The sequence below is a fragment of the Rhinoraja longicauda genome, chromosome 40, assembly GCF_053455715.1.
Source record: "Rhinoraja longicauda isolate Sanriku21f chromosome 40, sRhiLon1.1, whole genome shotgun sequence".
Lineage (NCBI taxonomy): Eukaryota > Metazoa > Chordata > Chondrichthyes > Rajiformes > Arhynchobatidae > Rhinoraja > Rhinoraja longicauda.
Genome location: NC_135992.1, coordinates 11,209,457 through 11,229,137, shown reverse-complemented (window position 1 = coordinate 11,229,137; position 19,681 = coordinate 11,209,457). Strand labels below are relative to the sequence as shown.

The window sequence follows — 19,681 nt, the reverse complement described above, 5'->3', positions numbered from 1 at the left end:
TTCTGCTCCTATCACTAATGAACAGCAAGCTAGAACAACTTGGAATACGCTGCCTGGAAAGGTAATACAAGTAAAGGCAATGGCAACTGAAAAAAAATGTTCGCTCAGTCTGAAGAAGGGTCTCGACCCGAAACGTCGCCCATGCCTTCTCTCCTGAGATGCTGCCTGACCTGCTGAGTTACTCCAGCATTTTGTGAATAAATACCTTCGATTTGTACCAGCATCTGCAGTTATTTTCTCACACTACTTGGTTTTACAGTTGAAACAGGGAACTGCAGTTACTCAAAAGGGCACAAAGTGCTGGAGTGACTCAGTGGGTCAGGGAGCATCTCTGGAGACCAAGGATAAGTGGCGTTTCGGACCCGACCCAAAACCGCTGAGCTACTCCAGAACTAAAAGCGGCGCGGTGGCGCAGCGGTCGAGTTGCTGCCTCACGGCGCCAGAGACCCGGGTTCGATCCTGACTACGGGTGCTGTCTGTACGGAGTTTGTACGTTCTCCCCGTGGGTTATCTCCGGTTTCCTCCCAAACTCCATAGACGTGCGGGTTTGTAGATTAATTGGCTTGGTATAAATGTAAAATGTGCAGGGATCGCTGGTCGGTGCGGAATCGTTGGGCCGAAGGGCCTGTTTCCATGCTGTGTCTGTTAACTAAACTAAACTTTGTGCCCTTTTACAGTAATTTGGTTTAATACTTTGTATTTAATGGACTAAAACATCTTGCAGCACGTTATGTGAGCTCTATCTGATAGCTTATGCCAACAAATCATGAGATACTAAGGGAGAAGTCCAATATCTTGCTTAGAATATGTAAATCTGGAGAGTTTTGAGGAACAGTGAAATCTTGGTTGCAGGGAGAGAGAAGAAAGAACAGAGAATGCTGGGAGCAAAGAATGGGAGAATAATGGTCTGTAATTGGCAATACAAAGAGCTTCTAACCCAGATCATAAATGAGCCTCTAACCCAGATCATAAATGAGCCAAGAGCTCAATGGATGACGCTGTTTTACTTCTGTTTGACCAGGGCTTGCTTGAATCATGACACACAGCTGTATACACCGATCAGCCAAAACATTATGACCACTGACAGGTCAAGTGGATAACATTGATTATCTTGTTACAATGGCACCTGTCAAGGGGTGGGATATATTAGGCAGCAAGTGAACAGTCAGTTCTTGAAGTTGATGTGTTGGATGCAGGAGTGATGGGCAGGAGTAAAGACCTGAGCGACTTTGACAAGGGCCAAATTGTTATGGCCAGACGATTGGGTCAGAGCATCTCTGAAACGGCAAGGCTTGTGGGGTGCTCCCGGTCAGCAGTGGTGAGTACCGACCGACAGTGGTCCGAGGAGGGACAAACCACAAACCGACGACTGGATGTTGGGCGCCCAAGGCTCATCGATGCGTGAGGGCAACGAAGGCTATCCCGTCTGGTCCGAACCGACAGAAGGTCGACTGTGGCACAAGTCACAGAAAATTTTAATGGTGGTCACGGGAGGAATGTGTCACAATACACAGTGCATCGCACCCTGCTGCGTATGGGGCTGCACATGGAGGACCAACAGCATGTTAGGCAGGTGGTCATAATGTTTTTGGCTCATCAGGTCATAATGTTTTGGCTGATCGGTGTATATTACGTATTCCTTCCTCATATCCCCAACTCATGATGTGTGATCCTTCGAAGACAGATCACAAAATGCTGGAGTAACTCAGCGGGGCAGGCAGGATCTCTGGAGAGAAGGGATGGGTGACGTAATTGGGGTCGAGACCCTTCTTCAGACTGACCCATTCCTTCTCTCCAGAGATGCTGCCTGTCCCGCTGAGTTACTCCAGCATTTTGTGATCCATCTTCGATTTAAACCAGCATCTGCAGTTCCTTCCTACACATGTATGGTCCTTCCTTGCCCAGTTTCAGCCAATGAAAGTAAGCCAGATCCTTGGGTCATCTAATCCACTCCCTGCACTGCCCAAGCTAACGCATTTTGTGATATCTGTAGAGATGAATATTTCCGGATGAAACTGCAGTGGAAGTCGGTGACTGAGGATCAGGAACGTCGGAATTCCCTGCTACGGGCAAACAAGAGCCTGATAGGTGAGTTTGTTGGCGAGACGAGTGCACTTCTGAATCGATCTGCAACAGATCCAAAGACGTCCAGGTTTGTAGGCCGAGCGGCTTGGTAATATTGTAAATTGTCCCGAGTGTGTGTAGGATAGTGTTAGTGTGTGGGGATCGCTGGTCGGTGCGGACTCGGTGGGCCAAAGGGTCTGTGTCCGAGCAGTATCTCTAAACTAAACTAAACAGTCAGTGCTCTGAGGAAAGATGGAATTCTCTGCCACAAAAGGTAGAAGAGGCCAGTTCATTGGCTATATTTAAGAGGGAGTTAGATGTGGCCCTTGTGGCTAAAGGGATCAGGGGGTATGGAGAGAAGGCAGGTACAGGTTACTGAGTTGGATGACCAGCCATGATCATCTTGAATGGCGGTGCAGGCTCGAAGGGCCGAATGGCCTACTCCTGCACCTATTTTCTATGTTCTATGTTTCTATATCTACAAAACGTTTTGCGACCTTAAAATGTACGTCATTGGGTGCTAAGCCCTTATGAAGTATCATCACTGTTGTGTAGGAAACTAAGTACAGGTGCTGCCCGCCTTACTTACGATGCTTCGACTTACGATATTTCGACCTTGCGATGGTACAAACGGCAGCGACCCGTAATTCGCTTCCGGCCACGTGATCACGTGTGTTCAATGTATTTCGACTTACGATATTTTCGGTTTCCGATGGGGTTTCTCGGAACGGAACCCCATCGTAAGTTGAGTCGCGCCTGTACATTAAACCCTCGCAATAACGGGCCACGTAGGGGGGGGGGGGGGGTGAGGGTGAGGGGGTTGGGAAGCATGGTGTCCATTATTGCAGATTGTCCGCTGTAACAGAGTAATTATTTTTTGTGCACAATCCGCAGGCATTGCCACTTTCATTTCACTGCACATCGTGTATGTGCATGTGACAAATAAACTTGACTTGACTTGAGGGAGCTAAAGTTTAACCCGAGGCTGGGGGAGGGAAGGAATGCGCGGGATGGGGTTTAAACCAGCAGGAATTCACAGGCCGGGGAGCCGCAAAGCCCCTGGCGCCGGGCGCGGTGAGCCGGAGACGGGACCGGTACTCGCGCTGCCTTCCTGCTGGCTGCTGGCTCTCTCCGCTCACACGACCAGAAGTACCTGGAGCCGACTCATTGGCGGAAGTGAAGGGAGCAGAGCAACGAATCTATGATCGAGAGGTCTATTATTGCAAGGGTTAAACATAGAGACAAAGAAAATAGTTGTGCCTGGTTCAGTCTCCATTCTGTACCCTTGATTGCTTTGGTTGCAATCATCTTGCAGCAGTCCTTCACTTCACTTGTCTGTAAAAAACAAAAATAGAAACATAGAAAACAGGTGCAGGAGGAGGCCATTTGGCCCTTTGAGCCAGCACCGCCATTCAATACTCCAAAGACGTACAGGTATGTAGGTTAATTGACTGTGTAAATGTAAAAATTGTCCCTAGTGTGTGTAGGATAGTGTTAGTGTGCGGGGATCGCTGGGCGGCGTAGACTCGGTGGGCCGAAGGGCCTGTTTCCTCGCTGTATCTCTAAATCTAAAATCAATATGATCATGGCTGATCATCCAAAATCTGTACCTCGTTCCTGCTTTCTTCCCATATCCCTTGATTCCGTTAGCCCTAAGAGCTAAATCTAACTCTCTCTTGAAAACACTCAGTGAATCGGCCTCCACTGCCTTCTGTGGCAGAGAATTCCACAGATTCACAACTCTCTGGGTGAACAGGTTTTTCCTCATCTCAGTCCTAAATGGCCCACCCTTATTCTTAAACTGTGACCCCTGGTTCTGGATTCCTCCAACATCGAGAACATTTTTCCTGCATCTCGCCTGTCTTATGTTTCTATAAGATTCCCTCTCATTCCAGTGAATTTTATATGTTTCTATAAGATCCCCTCTCATCCTTCTAAATTCCAGTGAATACAAACCCAGTCCACCCATTCTTTCGTCATATGTCAGTCCCGCCGTCCTGGGAATTAACCTGGTGAACCTACGTTGCACTCCCTCAATAGCAAGAATGTCCTTCCTCAAATTAGGAGGACTGTAGGTTTGCTGTAGTCCAGTTGCACACAGTGAGAAAAAAAAGTGGGGCAATTGAGGGTTAAATGTGGACCATCGAGGGGAAAATCCATGGTTCTCCCTTGGATAGCGTTCAAGGAATTGTTTGTTTCTCTTAGTGGGCAGGCCAGGCCTCTGTTTAACTTCTCAACCTCAGGGAGAACATAATGAGTAAGGACTAGTGTAGCTGGGACATGTTGGCCGGTGTGAACAAGTTGGGCCGAGGGGCCTGTTTCCGCGCTGAATGACTATATGTTTAAACTGCAAAGGAGTTGAGTGCGAAAGGGAGAGCAGGAAAGTGAAGTTGAGGTTTAGATTGGATCAGCCTTGATCATACTGTGAGATGCAAATGTGAGTGCTCACAATCACGATGCTCGAGACAATCTACAGAAACAAGTATAGTTTATTTGCAAGTCTGCAGAGTTGGGTGTCTCCCCTGTCGAGACACATCGAGGTCGGGAAAATCCCTTCTTTTTATTCACTTCATTTTACAATTGTTACACCTTTAATTCCTCCCCTTCGGGCTCCTTCCAATCGGAGCACTGAGGTGCACAGTCTACCATCACCGCCCCTGTTGCCTTCCACATCATACAGTAATATTCATTTATTTCATTAGGCTAGCGCAGTACAGAGTAGTTCATGCCCTCTCTCCTAGCTCTCTGATTATTTTGGCCTTCCTCCCAGTTCTCTGATTATCTTCTAACACTTGTCGTTGGACTGTCACCATTTGTCCTTGCGGTTTTTTTCTCTAGCCGAGCACTGTCTGGTCAGTTATTTCTCAGGGTCGTATTGTCGAGTCAGCTATTTCTCAGGATCCTTAGTCTAAATCAATTATCCCTTTTTACCCCTTTCTCACAATCCACCCTTTTTCTTATGCCACGCTACTTTGATTTATACTATTTCCTCCTTTTCTAGTGCTAGCAGCAGAGTCTTTGCCTCTCTCTATTCCTCCTGCTGGTCATGCTGTGTTCTAAAGGCCATCATGGCGATGTCGTTCTTTGCCAGAGCTTCCTCTATCAATCGCTGAGACAACCCCCGTATGCAGGGAATGATGCAACATCCGAATAGACACAGCAACCCCATCATAACTATCACTGATGTTAGGGCTGATGTAAAGATGTGCTTCCATTTCCCAAACCAGGAGTCTAGAAACTTGGTCCAGGAGGTGTCTACTCCTGAGTTCTCGGCCAATTCGATAGACAGGGAGGTGAGACTCGCTAGGGCCCTTGACACGGACCCATCAGGAGCAGTGTTGTTGGGGATGAAGGTGCAACATTGTTCCCCAAACATTACGCACACCCCCCCTTTTTCAGCCAGCAGCATGTCCAAGGCCATGCGATTTTGCCAGGCCATTAGGCTGGTAGCTGTCAGTTGTTCCGCTAATCCTTCAACCGCATCTCGAGTGTAATTTATAAAGCGTTGTTGATTGTAGTATAGGTAGTTGATCCAGTCCACATTTTTATTAATTGTGGACCATCAGAAGAGTATGGACTCAAAGCCAGCAGCTATCTGGTTTCTGGCTTTGAATTCATCGGGTACCCCTCTTGGCACCCCTATTGCATCTATATAGATGTGTGTGTCGAATGATCCTCTCACCTCTCTCCTTTGTCGTCGGCCTCCTTCATTGATTTTGACCGCATGCTCTACTGCTATGGTGAAGGGCATCATTAGTTGTGTAAGGGTACAGGTTCCCATCCATGACCCTGGTAGCCGGGGCCACAGAATATCCTCTCCGCACCACCACCAGACATCGGCTCTACTGACTATCTGCTTTATCAGCCAGGAGCTACTGAACAGTGACCCCTGTTCCTCAGCTGTTATGTTATACGTCTGATTGCAGTTTAGCACCTCCCCCATTTCCTGTCCATCTGGGTTATATCTTGTATAGCACTGAATCCCTCCTCCCCGAGGGGAATGGTGAATGGGGGAGGTCAAGGGTCTTCCCTTCAGCCCTTCGTGTTGTTGTTGCTAGCCGGGAATAGGTAATGGTAGCTCTGGCAGGTCTCATTCTTTGGTAGTATGGGATTCGTGAATAGTTGTAGTATACATGACATAGCCCCAGGTGTCCTATTCCAATTCAGGGGAAATGGTACTGGGACCAGCTGAGGCTTAGCTCCGGCGCAGGCGTAGCAATTGGTTTGTTGCATACTTCTGGCCATGTACATCATCCAGGTAAGCCAGGAGTTGGTTCCCTTTTCCCCTGTTGGTATTCCCTCCCCATACAATTGCATTAATTCTATTTCTCCTGTTACTATCATTATCTTCAAATCCTTAGGCTCATATTCCGTGGTGACATTGCTGACTACCGGTGGTGCTGGGGTTGCCCAGGGATCCCTACTCTGACTGTCTTCTATCTGGAACATTTCCCCCTTATCCTCATATTTTACTATATATCCGTCCCGTTCTACCTCTATTTCAAACCTCAGGCATGCGTCCTTCCCTGTTCTATCTGCACATATCCAATACCTACCACTTTCCTTTATTTGAACCCTCTGTATGCTTACATATACACGTCCTGGCAATCCCTTGTTTGGGTTTTGATATACTCTCCACCTATCAGTTTGATAGGTGGACTTTTGCCACCCTTCTCTGGATGAAGTGAATACCTCGTGCCAATTTTTACAGGGATGGGTGCATACATACATTCTATAACCACACCATGATTTTCCTTTACATACATCAAATGGGATGGTGGTGGCCCTTCTATTCTGTGGTATAGTGATTTTTATACATGCTACATTACTCACAAGCTGGGTAACCACCCAGCACCCGATCCACCAGCACGAAGTCTTCATTTTCCGTGCGGGGTTTTGGTGAATACCAAAGTCAATGGCTCCTTTCCTCCACATACCGTCCATGGGCTGATATTGTCTGGTGGGGCCTCCACGGGACCCTTAAATCGACTTGCGTGTGTCCACCCTTTTTCTTTTGATCGTACTGCTGTCTCGGTGGTTAATAACACAAGGTAGGGTCCAGTCCACCTAGGTTGCAACTTTTCTTCCTTCCACGTTTTTATTAGTACCCAGTCTCCAGCCTTGACTGAGTGAATCGGAAAATCCAGTGGCGGGCACTGGGCCAGTAATCCTTTAGTTTTTAGTTCTGCAAGAGATTGGGATACTGCCAGTAAATAGTTCCTTAGGAACACGTCGTTCCCTGGTATTGTTCCCTCTATCTTTCCTAAGTACGGGAGCCCGAATAACATTTCACATGGTGATACCCCTATGTCTTTCCGAGGTGCCGTTCGGATTCTTAACAAGGCTATCGGAAGGCACACGTTTCCTCTATTAACTTGGTGATTTGGGTCTTAAAGGTGCCATTCATTCTTTCCACCTTTCCGGAACTCTGGGGATGCCATGGTGTATGCAATTTCCATTCAATTCCTAATGCTTCACATATCATTTTATGTGTTTTGGAGGCAAAATGGGTCCCTCTATCCGAGTCTATTGTTTCCACAATCCCATATCTGGGTATAATTTGCTCCAATAATACCCTGGTTACCGACTGTGAGGTGGCAGTTGCTGTAGGGAATGCCTCTACCCATCTAGTGAAATGGTCCACTACCACTAACAGGTATTTCCATCTCTGTAGTCGGGGCAACTCGGTGAAGTCTATCTGTATTCTTTGGAAGGGCCTTATTGCCAATGGTTGTCCTCCTCCTGGGACTGCTCTCATGATTTTTTTGTTGATTCGTTGACATATTACACAACCCCCTATGACTTGTTTGGCCATGGTATACATCCCACGGCAAGAGTAGGTCCTGAGGAGGGTACCACAGAGGGCTTGGGTTCCCCAATGGCTTTGCCTGTGCAGCCTCCCTAATAACTCCCTTATAATTTCTTTGTTCAATAGCTGCTTTCCATCCGGTGTCCACCATTTCCCATTTGGGGTACGCCGGGCTCCCATTTCTCTCATGTGTTCCTGCTCTTTTTCACCAAAGATAGGTATCTTATCTTATCATATCATATCATATATATACAGCCGGAAACAGGCCTTTTCGGCCCACCAAGTCCGTGCCGCCCAGCGATCCCCGCACATTAACACTATCCTACACCCACTAGGGACAATTTTTACATTTACCCAGCCAATTAACCTACATACCTGTACGTCTTTGGAGTGTGGGAGGAAACCGAAGATCTCGGAGAAAACCCACGCAGGTCACGGGGAGAACGTACAAACTCCTTACAGTGCAGCACCCGTAGTCAGGATCGAACCTGAGTCTCCGGCGCTGCATTCGCTGTAAAGCAGCAACTCTACCGCTGCGCCACCGTGCCGCCCTGTTCCTCTATGCTTTCCTCAGCCTTTCTCCTATTCTAAACAATTTAAGTACGTCTAGTTCTTTTTCCTTTTTCGTTACTCGGGTTTCTGATTTATCCTTAGGCTTATAGTTCTTAATTAATACTCCCATTTCATCACACATGTTTATATCAAAATATAAATATATCAAAATTTATATCATATTTATATCATTCCGTGGGCCATTTCGTAACCAATTTTTTTTCTTTTTTTTTCTTTCCATTTCTCAGAGTGTTTTTTTTAATATCCTCTTTGGATACGGGGAGCTTCCTACTTAGTAGTTCAACTGCAGTTATTTTATTCATTGTATTTGTCTTATGTTATGTTAGTGCACTTGGTCAGTCAGTTTAAATGCAGTCCTTGTTCTCACTCCGTTACGTCTCTATAGTCACTGTGCTACCTGTTACGCTATTTCTATCTTCTTTAGTTCTACTATATTCCTTTAATATTTATTCCGAGGCATCGGCAAGCCTGTGATTCCTGCGATTCTTTCAGGATTTATTCTTCGCTTTCCCCTTGCAAGCATAACAACTTTCCTCCAGATTAGGGGAAGCTTTTGAATTAACAAACACATTTAATGCCTGCCGTACTCAATCCTCATCGGAGCCCAGTCGTGGCCACCAGACTGAACTCCCTTTGATCGGGTATTTCTGCCACTCAAAATAACAGAGTTGAATCATTTTTGTTTTCTCCAATCCCTGGGTTTTTCCCTGCCCCCAATGGCTCAGCATTCGCCCCAACGGTCTATCAGGCGGAATGCGGGGGTTGGGCTTACCGTCCTTCCCCTCCCTTTTGGGCTTTCCGTTTTCACTGCCCATCCTCCCGATCGGAATTCCCCTCCGATCTTTTATCCTCCCGATCGGAATTTTTTTTTTTTTTTCCCCCTCCGATCTTAGCTGTAATCGCCCGAGTAGTACTTAATAGTCAGTTTTCTTACCCGGGTCCTGTGCACAAGAATCACTCGATTTAGCTCCTCGCGATTTCCTGCTCCTCCCACTTGTTTCTCGAGTCTCTGGTCCAGGTATCACTCGCTCAAACCGCTGACGGCAAGCAAGGAGTCTGAGACCGCTGAACTCAGCGGGGTGCACCGTCCCTTCTTCCGTATACTCCCGTCAGCCGGCCGGAGTGGCGATCCCGGACGAGCCCCCAAGCTTGTGAGATGCAAATGTGAGTGCTCACAATCACGATGCTCGAGACAATCTAGAGAAACAAGTATAGTTTATTTGCAAGTCTGCAGAGTTGGGTGCCTCCCCTGTCGAGACACACCGAGGTCGGGAAAATCCCTTCTTTTTATTCACTTCATTTTACAATTGTTACACCTTTAATTCCTCCCCTTCGGGCTCCGTCCAATCGGAGCACTGAGGTGCACAGTCTACCATCACCGCCCCTGTTGCCTTCCACATCATACAGTAATATTCATTTATTTCATTAGGCTAGCGCAGTACAGAGTAGTTCATGCCCTCCCTCTCTCTTAGCTCTCTGATTATTTTGCCCTTCCTCCCAGTTCTCTGATTATCTTCTAACACTTGTCCTTGGGCTGTCACCATTTGTCCTTGCGGTTTTTTTCTCTAGCCGAGCACTGTCTGGTCAGTTATTTCTCAGGGTCATATTGTCGAGTCAGCTATTTCTCAGGATCCTTAGTCTAAATCAATTATCCCTTTTTACCACTTTCTCACAATACTGAATGACAAAGATGGATCAAGGAGCCACCTGGTCTCCTCCTTCTGTGTCATGTCCATATTTGCCACCTGCATCATTATAGCATCCTAGCCTCCATCTTGATGAGGTCTAAACTGCTTCTGTGTCATGTCCATATTTGCCACCTGCACCATTATAGCATCCTAGCCTCCATCTTGATGAGGTCAAAACTGCTTCTGTGTCTAGCCCTCATTTGCCACCTGCAGGATTGCAGCACCCTAACCTCCATCTTTATGAGGTCAAAACTGCTTCTGTGTCTTGTCCATATTTGCCACCTGCATCATTTTCGCATCCTAGCCTCCATCTTGGTGAGGTCTAAACTGCTTCTATGTCTAGTCCTCATTTGTCACTGGCAGCATTGTAGGAGCCTAGCCTCCATCTTGTTGAGGTCTAAACTGTAGTGCTCTTTAGAATTTTTTTTGCTGACCTGTTGGTCCAAATGGCTGCTAGTCCCATTTTTGAGCTTCACATTTACTCAGTAACCAGTCGGCAATAGTGTTGGAGACCACGTGTTGTAATTATTTTTGTTTTTTTAAAATCCCCAGAGCGGGATGTTAGCAGGACCGATCGCAACAACAAATTCTACGAGGGGAATGACAACCCAGGCCTGGTGCTACTGAACGACGTGCTCATGACTTACTGCATGTACAACTTTGATCTGGGTAAGAACCTGCTTTGTCACTCCTATTACAAGATAGACACGAAAAGCTGGAGTAACTCAGCGGGACAGGCAGCGTCTCTGGAGAGAAGGAATGGGTGACGTTTCGGGTCGAGACCCTTCTTCCCCACACAAGCAGGTTGCTGTTTGAAGTTAGGGGGTTTATGGACGGGAAATCCAGGTTGTGAGCCGGTCATCTCATTTATTCCCAAAATGCTGGATTAACTCAGCAGGTCAGGCAGCATCTCAGGAGAGAAGGAATGGGTAGCTTTTGGATATCTATGGGAGTGTGGTCCAGGGGGCAATTATAGAGCTTGGGGTGAGAGGCTGGTAACCTGGGGTTTGTAGGTTTAGGATGAGAAGTTTAACTGTGAGGCTCAAAATGGACTGGGAGCCCATGAAGAATGATGGGTACAGGAAGCTTCTTGCAAGGCCAATGTAGGTCACTGCTTGGATTTACGGAACATGAAATGGAGATTACTGTCGATTTAATTGATAATAAAAATATTTTAAAATGGGGGGAAAAATGCATATGATTATCTGGGACTGCACGGTGGCGCAGCGGTAGAGTTGCTGCCTCACAGCGAATGCAGCGCCAGACCCGGGTTCAATCCCGACTACGGGCGCTGTCTGTACGGAGTTTGTACGTTCTCCCCGTGACCTGCGTGGGTTTTCTCCGAGATCTTCACTCTCCAAAGACGTGCACGTTTGTAGGTTAATTGGCTTGGTAAATGTAAAAATTGTCCCTTGTGGGTGGAGGACAGTGTTAGTGTGCGGGGATCGCTGGTCGGTGCGGACCCGGTGGGCCGAAAGGGCCTGTTTCCGTGCTGTATCTCTAAACTAAACTGTACAGAGTTTGTACGTTCTCCCCGTGACCTGCGTGTGTTTTCTCCGGGATCTCCAGTTTCCTCCCACATTCCAAAAAGCTTTGTAATGTCAATTGACTTGGTATAATTGTAAAATTGTCCCGAGGGTGTAGGATCGCGTTAGTATGCTTGGACTCGATGGGCCGAAGGGCCTGTTTCCGCTCTGCATCTCTAAACTAAACTAAAGGCGCGGGGGACGCTGTGGGCCTTGACAGTTTAGGCCCCGACACTCTGGGTTTCCAACATTTTAGCTCCGGACAGTGTAGGCCCGGGGGCTGGGCGCCTCCTAATGGAGGTTGCATAGCAACCCACCTCACAGCCCAGGCAGCCGCTATTGGTGGAGCGGGAGCACGTGGCCGCTGGCTGGGTGAGGTCATGTGGGGCGCGGGGCGGTGACATCACCTTGTCCTGTACTTGGGAGTGAGATAGTTGGCAACCCCTAGTGACAGACGAGCTGGAATTGTCGGGATCTTGTATCATATCATATCATATCATATATATACAGCCGGAAACAGGCCTTTTCGGCCCTCCAAGTCCGTGCCGCCCAGCGATCCCCGTACATTAACACTATCCTACACCCACTAGGGACAATTTTTACATTTACCCAGCCAATTAACCTACATACCTGTACGTCTTTGGAGTGTGGGAGGAAACCGAAGACCTCGGAGAAAACCCACGCAGGTCACGGGGAGAACGTACAAACTCCTTACAGTGCAGCACCCGTAGTCAGGATCGAACCTGAGTCTCCGGCGCTGCATTCGCTGTAAAGCAGCAACTCTACCGCTGCGCTACCGCATCAGAGGTCAGTTTAACTTAACATCATGTTCGGCACGGACATTGTGGGCCGAAGGGCCTGTTCCTGTGCTGTTCTGTGTCTGGGTGTTGTCAATGCCCATACCAGCAGCATGACCCAGGCCCTGTAAACACTGCGGTGCATGTTAACACAAGGACCACGTCACAGCCTGAATGATACAAAATTCCTAACATTTTTTTCAAGATCAAAGACACCCTTTTCAGCTTCTGGCAAAGATCTTAGCCCATCCCATCCCCACCCCTTTCCATTTTAAAACTCTTCCTTGTTGCTTCAGATGAAACAGATCTCCCCTTCTGCTAGCCTGTTTGACCCTGAAGTTCAGTGAAAACCCTCTGTTTAAACTAAGTGGGCCTTAGTTTAACCATCTTAATCTACTTTCACATGCCAGATAATCCTGATCTGAGCCGATCCCTGCTGCCCAGTCTCCACTTTGAATTTTGAATCTCTGGAGAGAAGGAATACAGATACAGTGCAGAAACAGGCCCTTCGGCCCACCAGGTCCGTGCCGCCCAGCGATCCCCGCACACTAACACTATCCTACACCCACTAGGGACAATTTTTACATTTGCCCGGCCAATTAACCTACATACCTGTACGTCTTTGCGGTGTGAGAGGAAACCGAAGATCTCGGAGAAAACCCACGCAGGTCACGGGGAGAACGTACAAACTCCGTACAGACGGCGCCCGTAGCCAGGATCGAACCTGAGTCTCCGGCGCTGCATTCGCTGTAAGGCGGCAACTCTACCGCTGCGCCACCGTGCCGCAGTGGGAGAACTGGGAAGGGGGAGGGGATGGAGAGCGGAGTCAGGGGGTATGGGGAGAAGGCAGCAACGGGGGGGGGGGGTTACTGATTGAGAATGATCGGCCATGATCACATTGAATGGCGGTGCTGGCTCGAAGGGCCGAATGGCCTACTCCTGCACCTATTGTCTATTGAGAGAGAGAGAGGGAAAGCAGAAGTTAGAGAAGTCAATGTTCATACCGTTACACAAAATGCTAGAGTAACTCAGCGGGCCAGGCAGCATCTGGGGAGAGAAGGTGAACCCTGACACAGTTGCTGTTGCTTTACTCCACAGGCTACGTGCAAGGGATGAGTGACCTCCTCTCCCCAATATTGTACGTCACTCAGAATGAAGTCGATTCCTTCTGGTGTTTCACCGGCTTCATGGACAAAGTGGTGAGTGCCTTCTGCGTTGGGGGCATTTGTTCTGGTTTAACAGGAGTAAAGAACGTGGATTAAGCCCCCCTCTAGCCCCGATCCTCTCCTGCATCACCTTTGACAGCCGCGGGCAACTCCGGTGTAGCAGGAAGGAGAGTGGTAGTTGTAGTTCCGTGTAAAGTGTACCCTTGCTGCATGAACATGCCCCTTGTGTGCCTCTGGGTAGCATGTTGCTTATTTGTTTGCATGCCACACAGCTTAACTCTCAATCCGAAAGACAGGAGGCCAGTGAATTTACCCCCACCGCGATTTGCCCTCTTCCCTTTGTCACTTTGTGTTTTAGTTGATACAGCGCGGAAACTGACCCTTCGGCCCACCGAGTCCGCACCGACCAGCGATCCCCGCGCATTGACACTATCCCACACGACACTAGGGACAATTTACACGTACACCAAGCCAATTAACCTACAAACCAATTAGTCTTTGAAGTGTGGGAGGAAACCGAAGATCTCGGAGAAAACACACGCTGTCACGGGGAGAACGTGCAAACTCCGTACAGACAGCGCCCGGGATCGAACCTGTGACTCTGGCGCTGTAAGGCTGCAACTCTGCCGCTGCGCCACTCAGCTTCTATTAATTACTCTTCAAGGATGATATGCTGCATGTTAACTGTAATACTCAATGGGGACTAGATAGGCCTGCCGGATATGTGATGCTTAATGTAGTCAATGTGTATCACGCGATCCTCTCGGCAATCAATAGATCAATTGATCTCATGGAGGTGTACAAAATCATGCGAGAAATAGATTGGGTAGACACGCAGACTCTCTTTCCCAGAGTAGGGGAATCGAGAACCAGAGGACATAGGTTTACGGTGAGGGGGGGGGGATGATTTAAAAGGAATCTCAGGGGTAACTTCTTCACGCAAAGTGTGGTAGGTGCATGGAATGGACTGCCGGAGGAGGTAGTTGAGGCAAGTATTGCAACATTGAAGAAACATTCAGACAGGTACATGGGTAGGACAGGTTTAGTGGTAGACTAGACCAAGTGGACCCGTTGGGCCCAAACCTCTCCTGCATTGGTGCAGCACCCTCTCCTCCCCCACTCCCCCCCCTCTCCTTCCCCCCCTCCCTCCGCTCCCCCCTCTCCCCTCTTACCTCATCCCCTCCCTCCATCCCCCCTTGCCCTCCTCCCCCCTACTCCATCCCCTCAACCCCCTTATCCACAATCCTCCCTCCCCCCCACTCCATCCCCCTCAACCCACCTTATTCTACCCTCCCTCCTCCCCTCCCCCTCCCTCCCCTCACTCTTCCTCCCTCCCCTCCTCCTCCCTCCCCTTCCCTCCCCCTCCCTCCCCTCCACCCCACTCCCCCCTCCCCTCTTACCTCCCTCCCCCTCCCCCTCCCTTCCCTTCCTCCCTCCCCTTCCTCCCTCCCCTCCACCCCACTCCCCCCTCCCCTCTTACCTCCCTCCCCTCCCCCTCCCTCCCCTCCCCCTCCCTTCCCTTCCTCCCTCCCCTCCACCCCACTCCCCCCTCCCCTCTTACCTCCCTCCCCATCTCCTCCCTCCCCTTCCCTCCCCCTCCCTCCCCTCTTACCTCCCTCCACCCCCTCCCCTCCCTCCATCCCCCGTTGCCCTCCCCCCACTCCATCCCCCTCAACCCTCTTTATCCACCATCCTCCCACCCACCCCCTTCCGCCTCCCATCCCCCCCCACTCCATCCCCCTCAACCGACCTTATCCTCCCGTCCCCCCTCCATCACCCCCTCCCTCCCTGGGAGATAGATTTAAACTTTAAAAATCTGAATAACTTAAAAAATAGTTACTTGCATTATCACTAAAGTGACAATGGTGGGCATCGTGGGCCTGAAATTGTCGCGCTATGGTGTACTGCCTTGGCTGAAGTTCAGTCACAAACAAGATAGCAAAGGAGAGTTTTAGTATATAGCTGACCAGGCGCTGGCAGGCGGGACTAATGTAGATGGGACATGTGGGCAAGTTGGGCCGAAGGGCCTGTTTCCACGCTGTAAGACACTGAATAATAAAGGTGGAATACTTTAGCCAGGTAGACATCAAATGCCGGAGTAACTCAGCGGGTCAGGCAGCATCTCGGGAGACGAGGAATGAGTGACGTTTCGGGTCTCGAGACCCATCTTCAATCTGAAGAAGGGTCTCGACCAGAAACGTCACCCATTCCTTCTCTCCCGAGATGCTGCCTGACCCGCTGAGTTTCTCCGGCATTTTGTGCCTGCCTTATTTTCTGCAGTCACTTTGAAGAGGAGGGGAGGAGGGGAGGGGGGAATCCCGCGTGGGTAATCGCTGCTCACGTACGTCTGCCTCTCGCCTTTGTTCACAGCACCGGAACTTTGAGGAGAGTCAGGAGAGCATGAAGGAGCAGATGGAAAAGCTGGCGCTGCTGCTGAGGGTGCTGGACTCTGCCCTCTGCGACTTCCTAGGTCAGTGCTGTGCCCCAAGCTCCAACCCTAACTCCAGTGACGATCGATCATTGCGTCCCTCGTGTACAATGTAGACTTGCCTTGGGAAGGCCATCGTATCTGCAAGCGTTCTACATCACAGCCACCATCTTATTTTTTCCGACCACAGACGGCAGCGGAGGCCGAGCCATTGCGTGTGTTTGCAGCGGAGATTGACGGGTTCTTGATTAGTACGGGTGTCAGGGTTTATTAGTTTTATTTAGAGATACAGCGCGGAAACAGGCCCTTCGGCCCACCGGGTCCGCACCGACCAGCGATCCCCGCACATTAACACCATCCTACACCCGCTAGAGACAATTTGTACATTTACCAAGCCAATTAACCTGCAAACCTGTACGTCTTTGGAGTGTGGGAGGAAACCGAAGATCTCGGAGAAAACAATGGACCCTTCGGTGACCCTTCGAGCCAGCACCACTATTCAATGTGATCATGGCTGATCATTCTCAATCTGTACCCCGTTCCTGCCTTCTCCCCTTACCCCCTGACTCCGCTATCCTTAAGAGCTCTATCTAGTTATCTCTTGAATGCATTCAGAGACTTGGCCCCCACTGCCTTCTGAGGCAGTGAATTCCACAGATTTACAATTCTCTGACTGAAAAAGTTTTTCCTCATCTCCGTTCTAAATGGCCTACCCCTTATTCTCAAACTGTGGCCCCTGGTTCTGGACTCCCCCAACATTGGGAACATGTATCCTGCCTCTAACGTGTCCAACCCCTTAATAATCTTATATGTTTCGATAAGATCCCCTCTCATTCCAGTGTATGCTAGCCCAGTCACTCCAGTCTTTCAACATATGACAGTCCCGCCATTCCGGGAATTAACCTAGTGAACCTACGCTGCACGCGCTCAATAGCAAGAATATCCTTCCTCAAGTTTGGAAACCAAAACTGCACACAGTACTCCAGGTGCGGTCTCACTAGGGCCCTGTACAACCCAACGGGGAAAACGTGCAAACTCCGTACAGACAGCACCCGTAGTCGGGATCGAACCCGGGTCTCCGGCGCTGTATTCGCTGTAAGGCAGCAACTCTACCGCTGTGCCACCGTGCCCGGGTTATGGGGAGACTGGGATTGAGTGGGAAAGGTAGATCAACCATGACTGGCGGAGTAGACTCGATGGGCCGAATGGCCTAATTCTCCTCCTATGACTAACTAACCTATTTTGTGCGTGCAAGTGACTTCACTTTCTTAGCGCCGTTTGACTCATGCAAATAGAGATGTGTGCTTTGATGTGGTTTCCTGCGTTGGCATTTATGCTTTTTGAAGGGACTTCCCAACTTTTTTCTTGCACCTAAGCTAAGTGCTGGAGTAACTCAGCAGGTCAGGCAGCAACTGTGGAGGGAACGCACCATCGACGAACCCAGGTCTCTGGCGCTGTGAGGCAGCAGCAACTCTACCAAGTGCCACCGTACCACCTCACCGAGTGCTTCCGCTTTTCCCCACATCCCAAAGAAGTGTGGGCTGGTAGTTTAGTTGGCCACTGTCGATTGCTCGCAGTGTGTGGGTGAGCAGTAGAATCTGCGGGGGAAATGAAAGTGAATGGACAGAGAAGGGAAAAATTGAATTGAATGTATGATCAGTATAAATGGTTAGTGTGGCCTCAGTGGGCCGAAGGGCCTCTCTCCATGCTGTGTGACTGAGAATGTCTCACTCTAGCACAGATTCAATGGGCCGAAGGGCCTGTCTCCATGCTGTGTGACTGAGAATAGACAATAGACAATAGACAATAGACAATAGGTGCAGGAGTAGGCCATTCAGCCCTTCGAGCCAGCACCGCCATTCAATGCGATCATGGCTGATCACTATCAATCAGTACCCCGTTCCTGCCTTCTCCCCATACCCCCTCACTCCGCTATCCTTAAGAGCTCTATCCAGCTCTCTCTTGAAAGCATCCAACGAACTGGCCTCCACTGCCTTCTGAGGCAGAGAATTCCACACCTTCACCACCCTCTGACTGAAAAAGTTCTTCCTCATCTCCGTTCTAAATGGCCTACCCCTTATTCTCAAACTGTGGCCCCTTGTTCTGGACTCCCCCAACATTGGGAACATGTTATCTGCCTCTAATGTGTCCAATCCCCTAATTATCTTATATGTTTCAATAAGATCCCCCCTCATCCTTCTAAATTCCAGTGTATACAAGCCCAATCGCTCCAGCCTTTCAACATACGACAGTCCCGCCATTCCCGGAATTAATCTAGTGAACCTACGCTGCACACCCTCCATAGCAAGAATATCCTTCCTCAAATTTGGAGACCAAAACTGCACACAGTACTCCAGGTGCGGTCTCACCAGGGCCCGGTACAACTGTAGAAGGACCTCTTTGCTCCTATACTCAACTCCTCTTGTTACGAAGGCCAACATTCCATTGGCTTTCTTCACTGCCTGCTGAACCTGCATGCTTCCTTTCATTGACTGATGCACTAGGACACCCAGATCTCGTTGAACTCCCCCTCCTCCTAACTTGACACCATTCAGATAATAATCTGCCTTTCTATTCTTACTTCCAAAGTGAATAACCTCACACTTATCTACATTAAACTGCATCTGCCATGTATCCGCCCACTCACACAACCTGTCCAGGTCACCCTGCAGCCTTATTGCATCTTCCTCACAATTCACACTACCCCCCAACTTAGTATCATCTGCAAATTTGCTAATGGTACTTTTAATCCCTTCGTCTAAGTCATTAATGTATATCGTAAATAGCTGGGGTCCCAGCACCGAACCTTGCGGTACCCCACTGGTCACTGCCTGCCATTCCGAAAGGGACCCATTTATCCCCACTCTTTGCTTTCTGTCTGTTAACCAATTTTCTATCCATGTCAGTACCCTACCCCCAATACCATGTGCCCTAATTTTGCCCACTAATCTCCTATGTGGGACCTTGTCGAAGGCTTTCTGAAAGTCGAGGTACACCACATCCACTGACTCTCCCTTGTCAATTTTCCTAGTTACATCCTCAAAAAATTCCAGTAGATTTGTCAAGCATGATTTCCCCTTCGTAAATCCATGCTGACTCGGAACGATCCCGTTACTGCTATCCAAATGCTCAGCAATTTCGTCTTTTATAATTGACTCCAGCATTTTCCCCACCACTGATGTCAGACTAACTGGTCTATAATTACCCGTTTTCTCTCTCCCTCCTTTCTTAAAAAGTGGGATAACATTTGCTATCCTCCAATCCACAGGAACTGATCCTGAATCTATAGAACATTGAAAAATGATCTCCAATGCTTCCACTATTTCTAGAGCCACCTCCTTAAGTACTCTGGGATGCAGACCATCAGGCCCTGGGGATTTATCAGCCTTCAGTCCCATCAGTCTACCCAAAACCATTTCCTGCCTAATGTGGATTTCCTTCAGTTCCTCCATCACCCTAGGTTCTCCAGCCCCTAGAACATTTGGGAGATTGTGTGTATCTTCCTCAGTGAAGACAGATCCAAAGTAACGGTTTAACTCGTCTGCCATTTCTTTGTTCCCCATAATAAATTCCCCTGCTTCTGTCTTCAAGGGACCCACATTTGCCTTGACTATTTTTTTCCTCTTCACG

At 48.9% G+C, this 19,681-nt stretch overlaps 1 protein-coding gene across 2 annotated transcripts in view; it reads left to right on the top strand.

The window, feature by feature from the left end:
• tbc1d17 (TBC1 domain family, member 17) overlaps positions 1 to 19,681 on the top strand; it is a 55,401-nt gene that overhangs the window by 24,043 nt on the left and 11,677 nt on the right. For both annotated transcript variants that reach the window (XM_078430408.1, XM_078430407.1), the window contains exons 10-13: positions 1,994 to 2,088; positions 10,687 to 10,803; positions 13,556 to 13,656; positions 15,994 to 16,093. In XM_078430408.1, the coding sequence (XP_078286534.1) occupies positions 1,994 to 2,088; positions 10,687 to 10,803; positions 13,556 to 13,656; positions 15,994 to 16,093 (413 nt within the window). The remainder of the gene's footprint in view (positions 1 to 1,993; positions 2,089 to 10,686; positions 10,804 to 13,555; positions 13,657 to 15,993; positions 16,094 to 19,681) is intronic.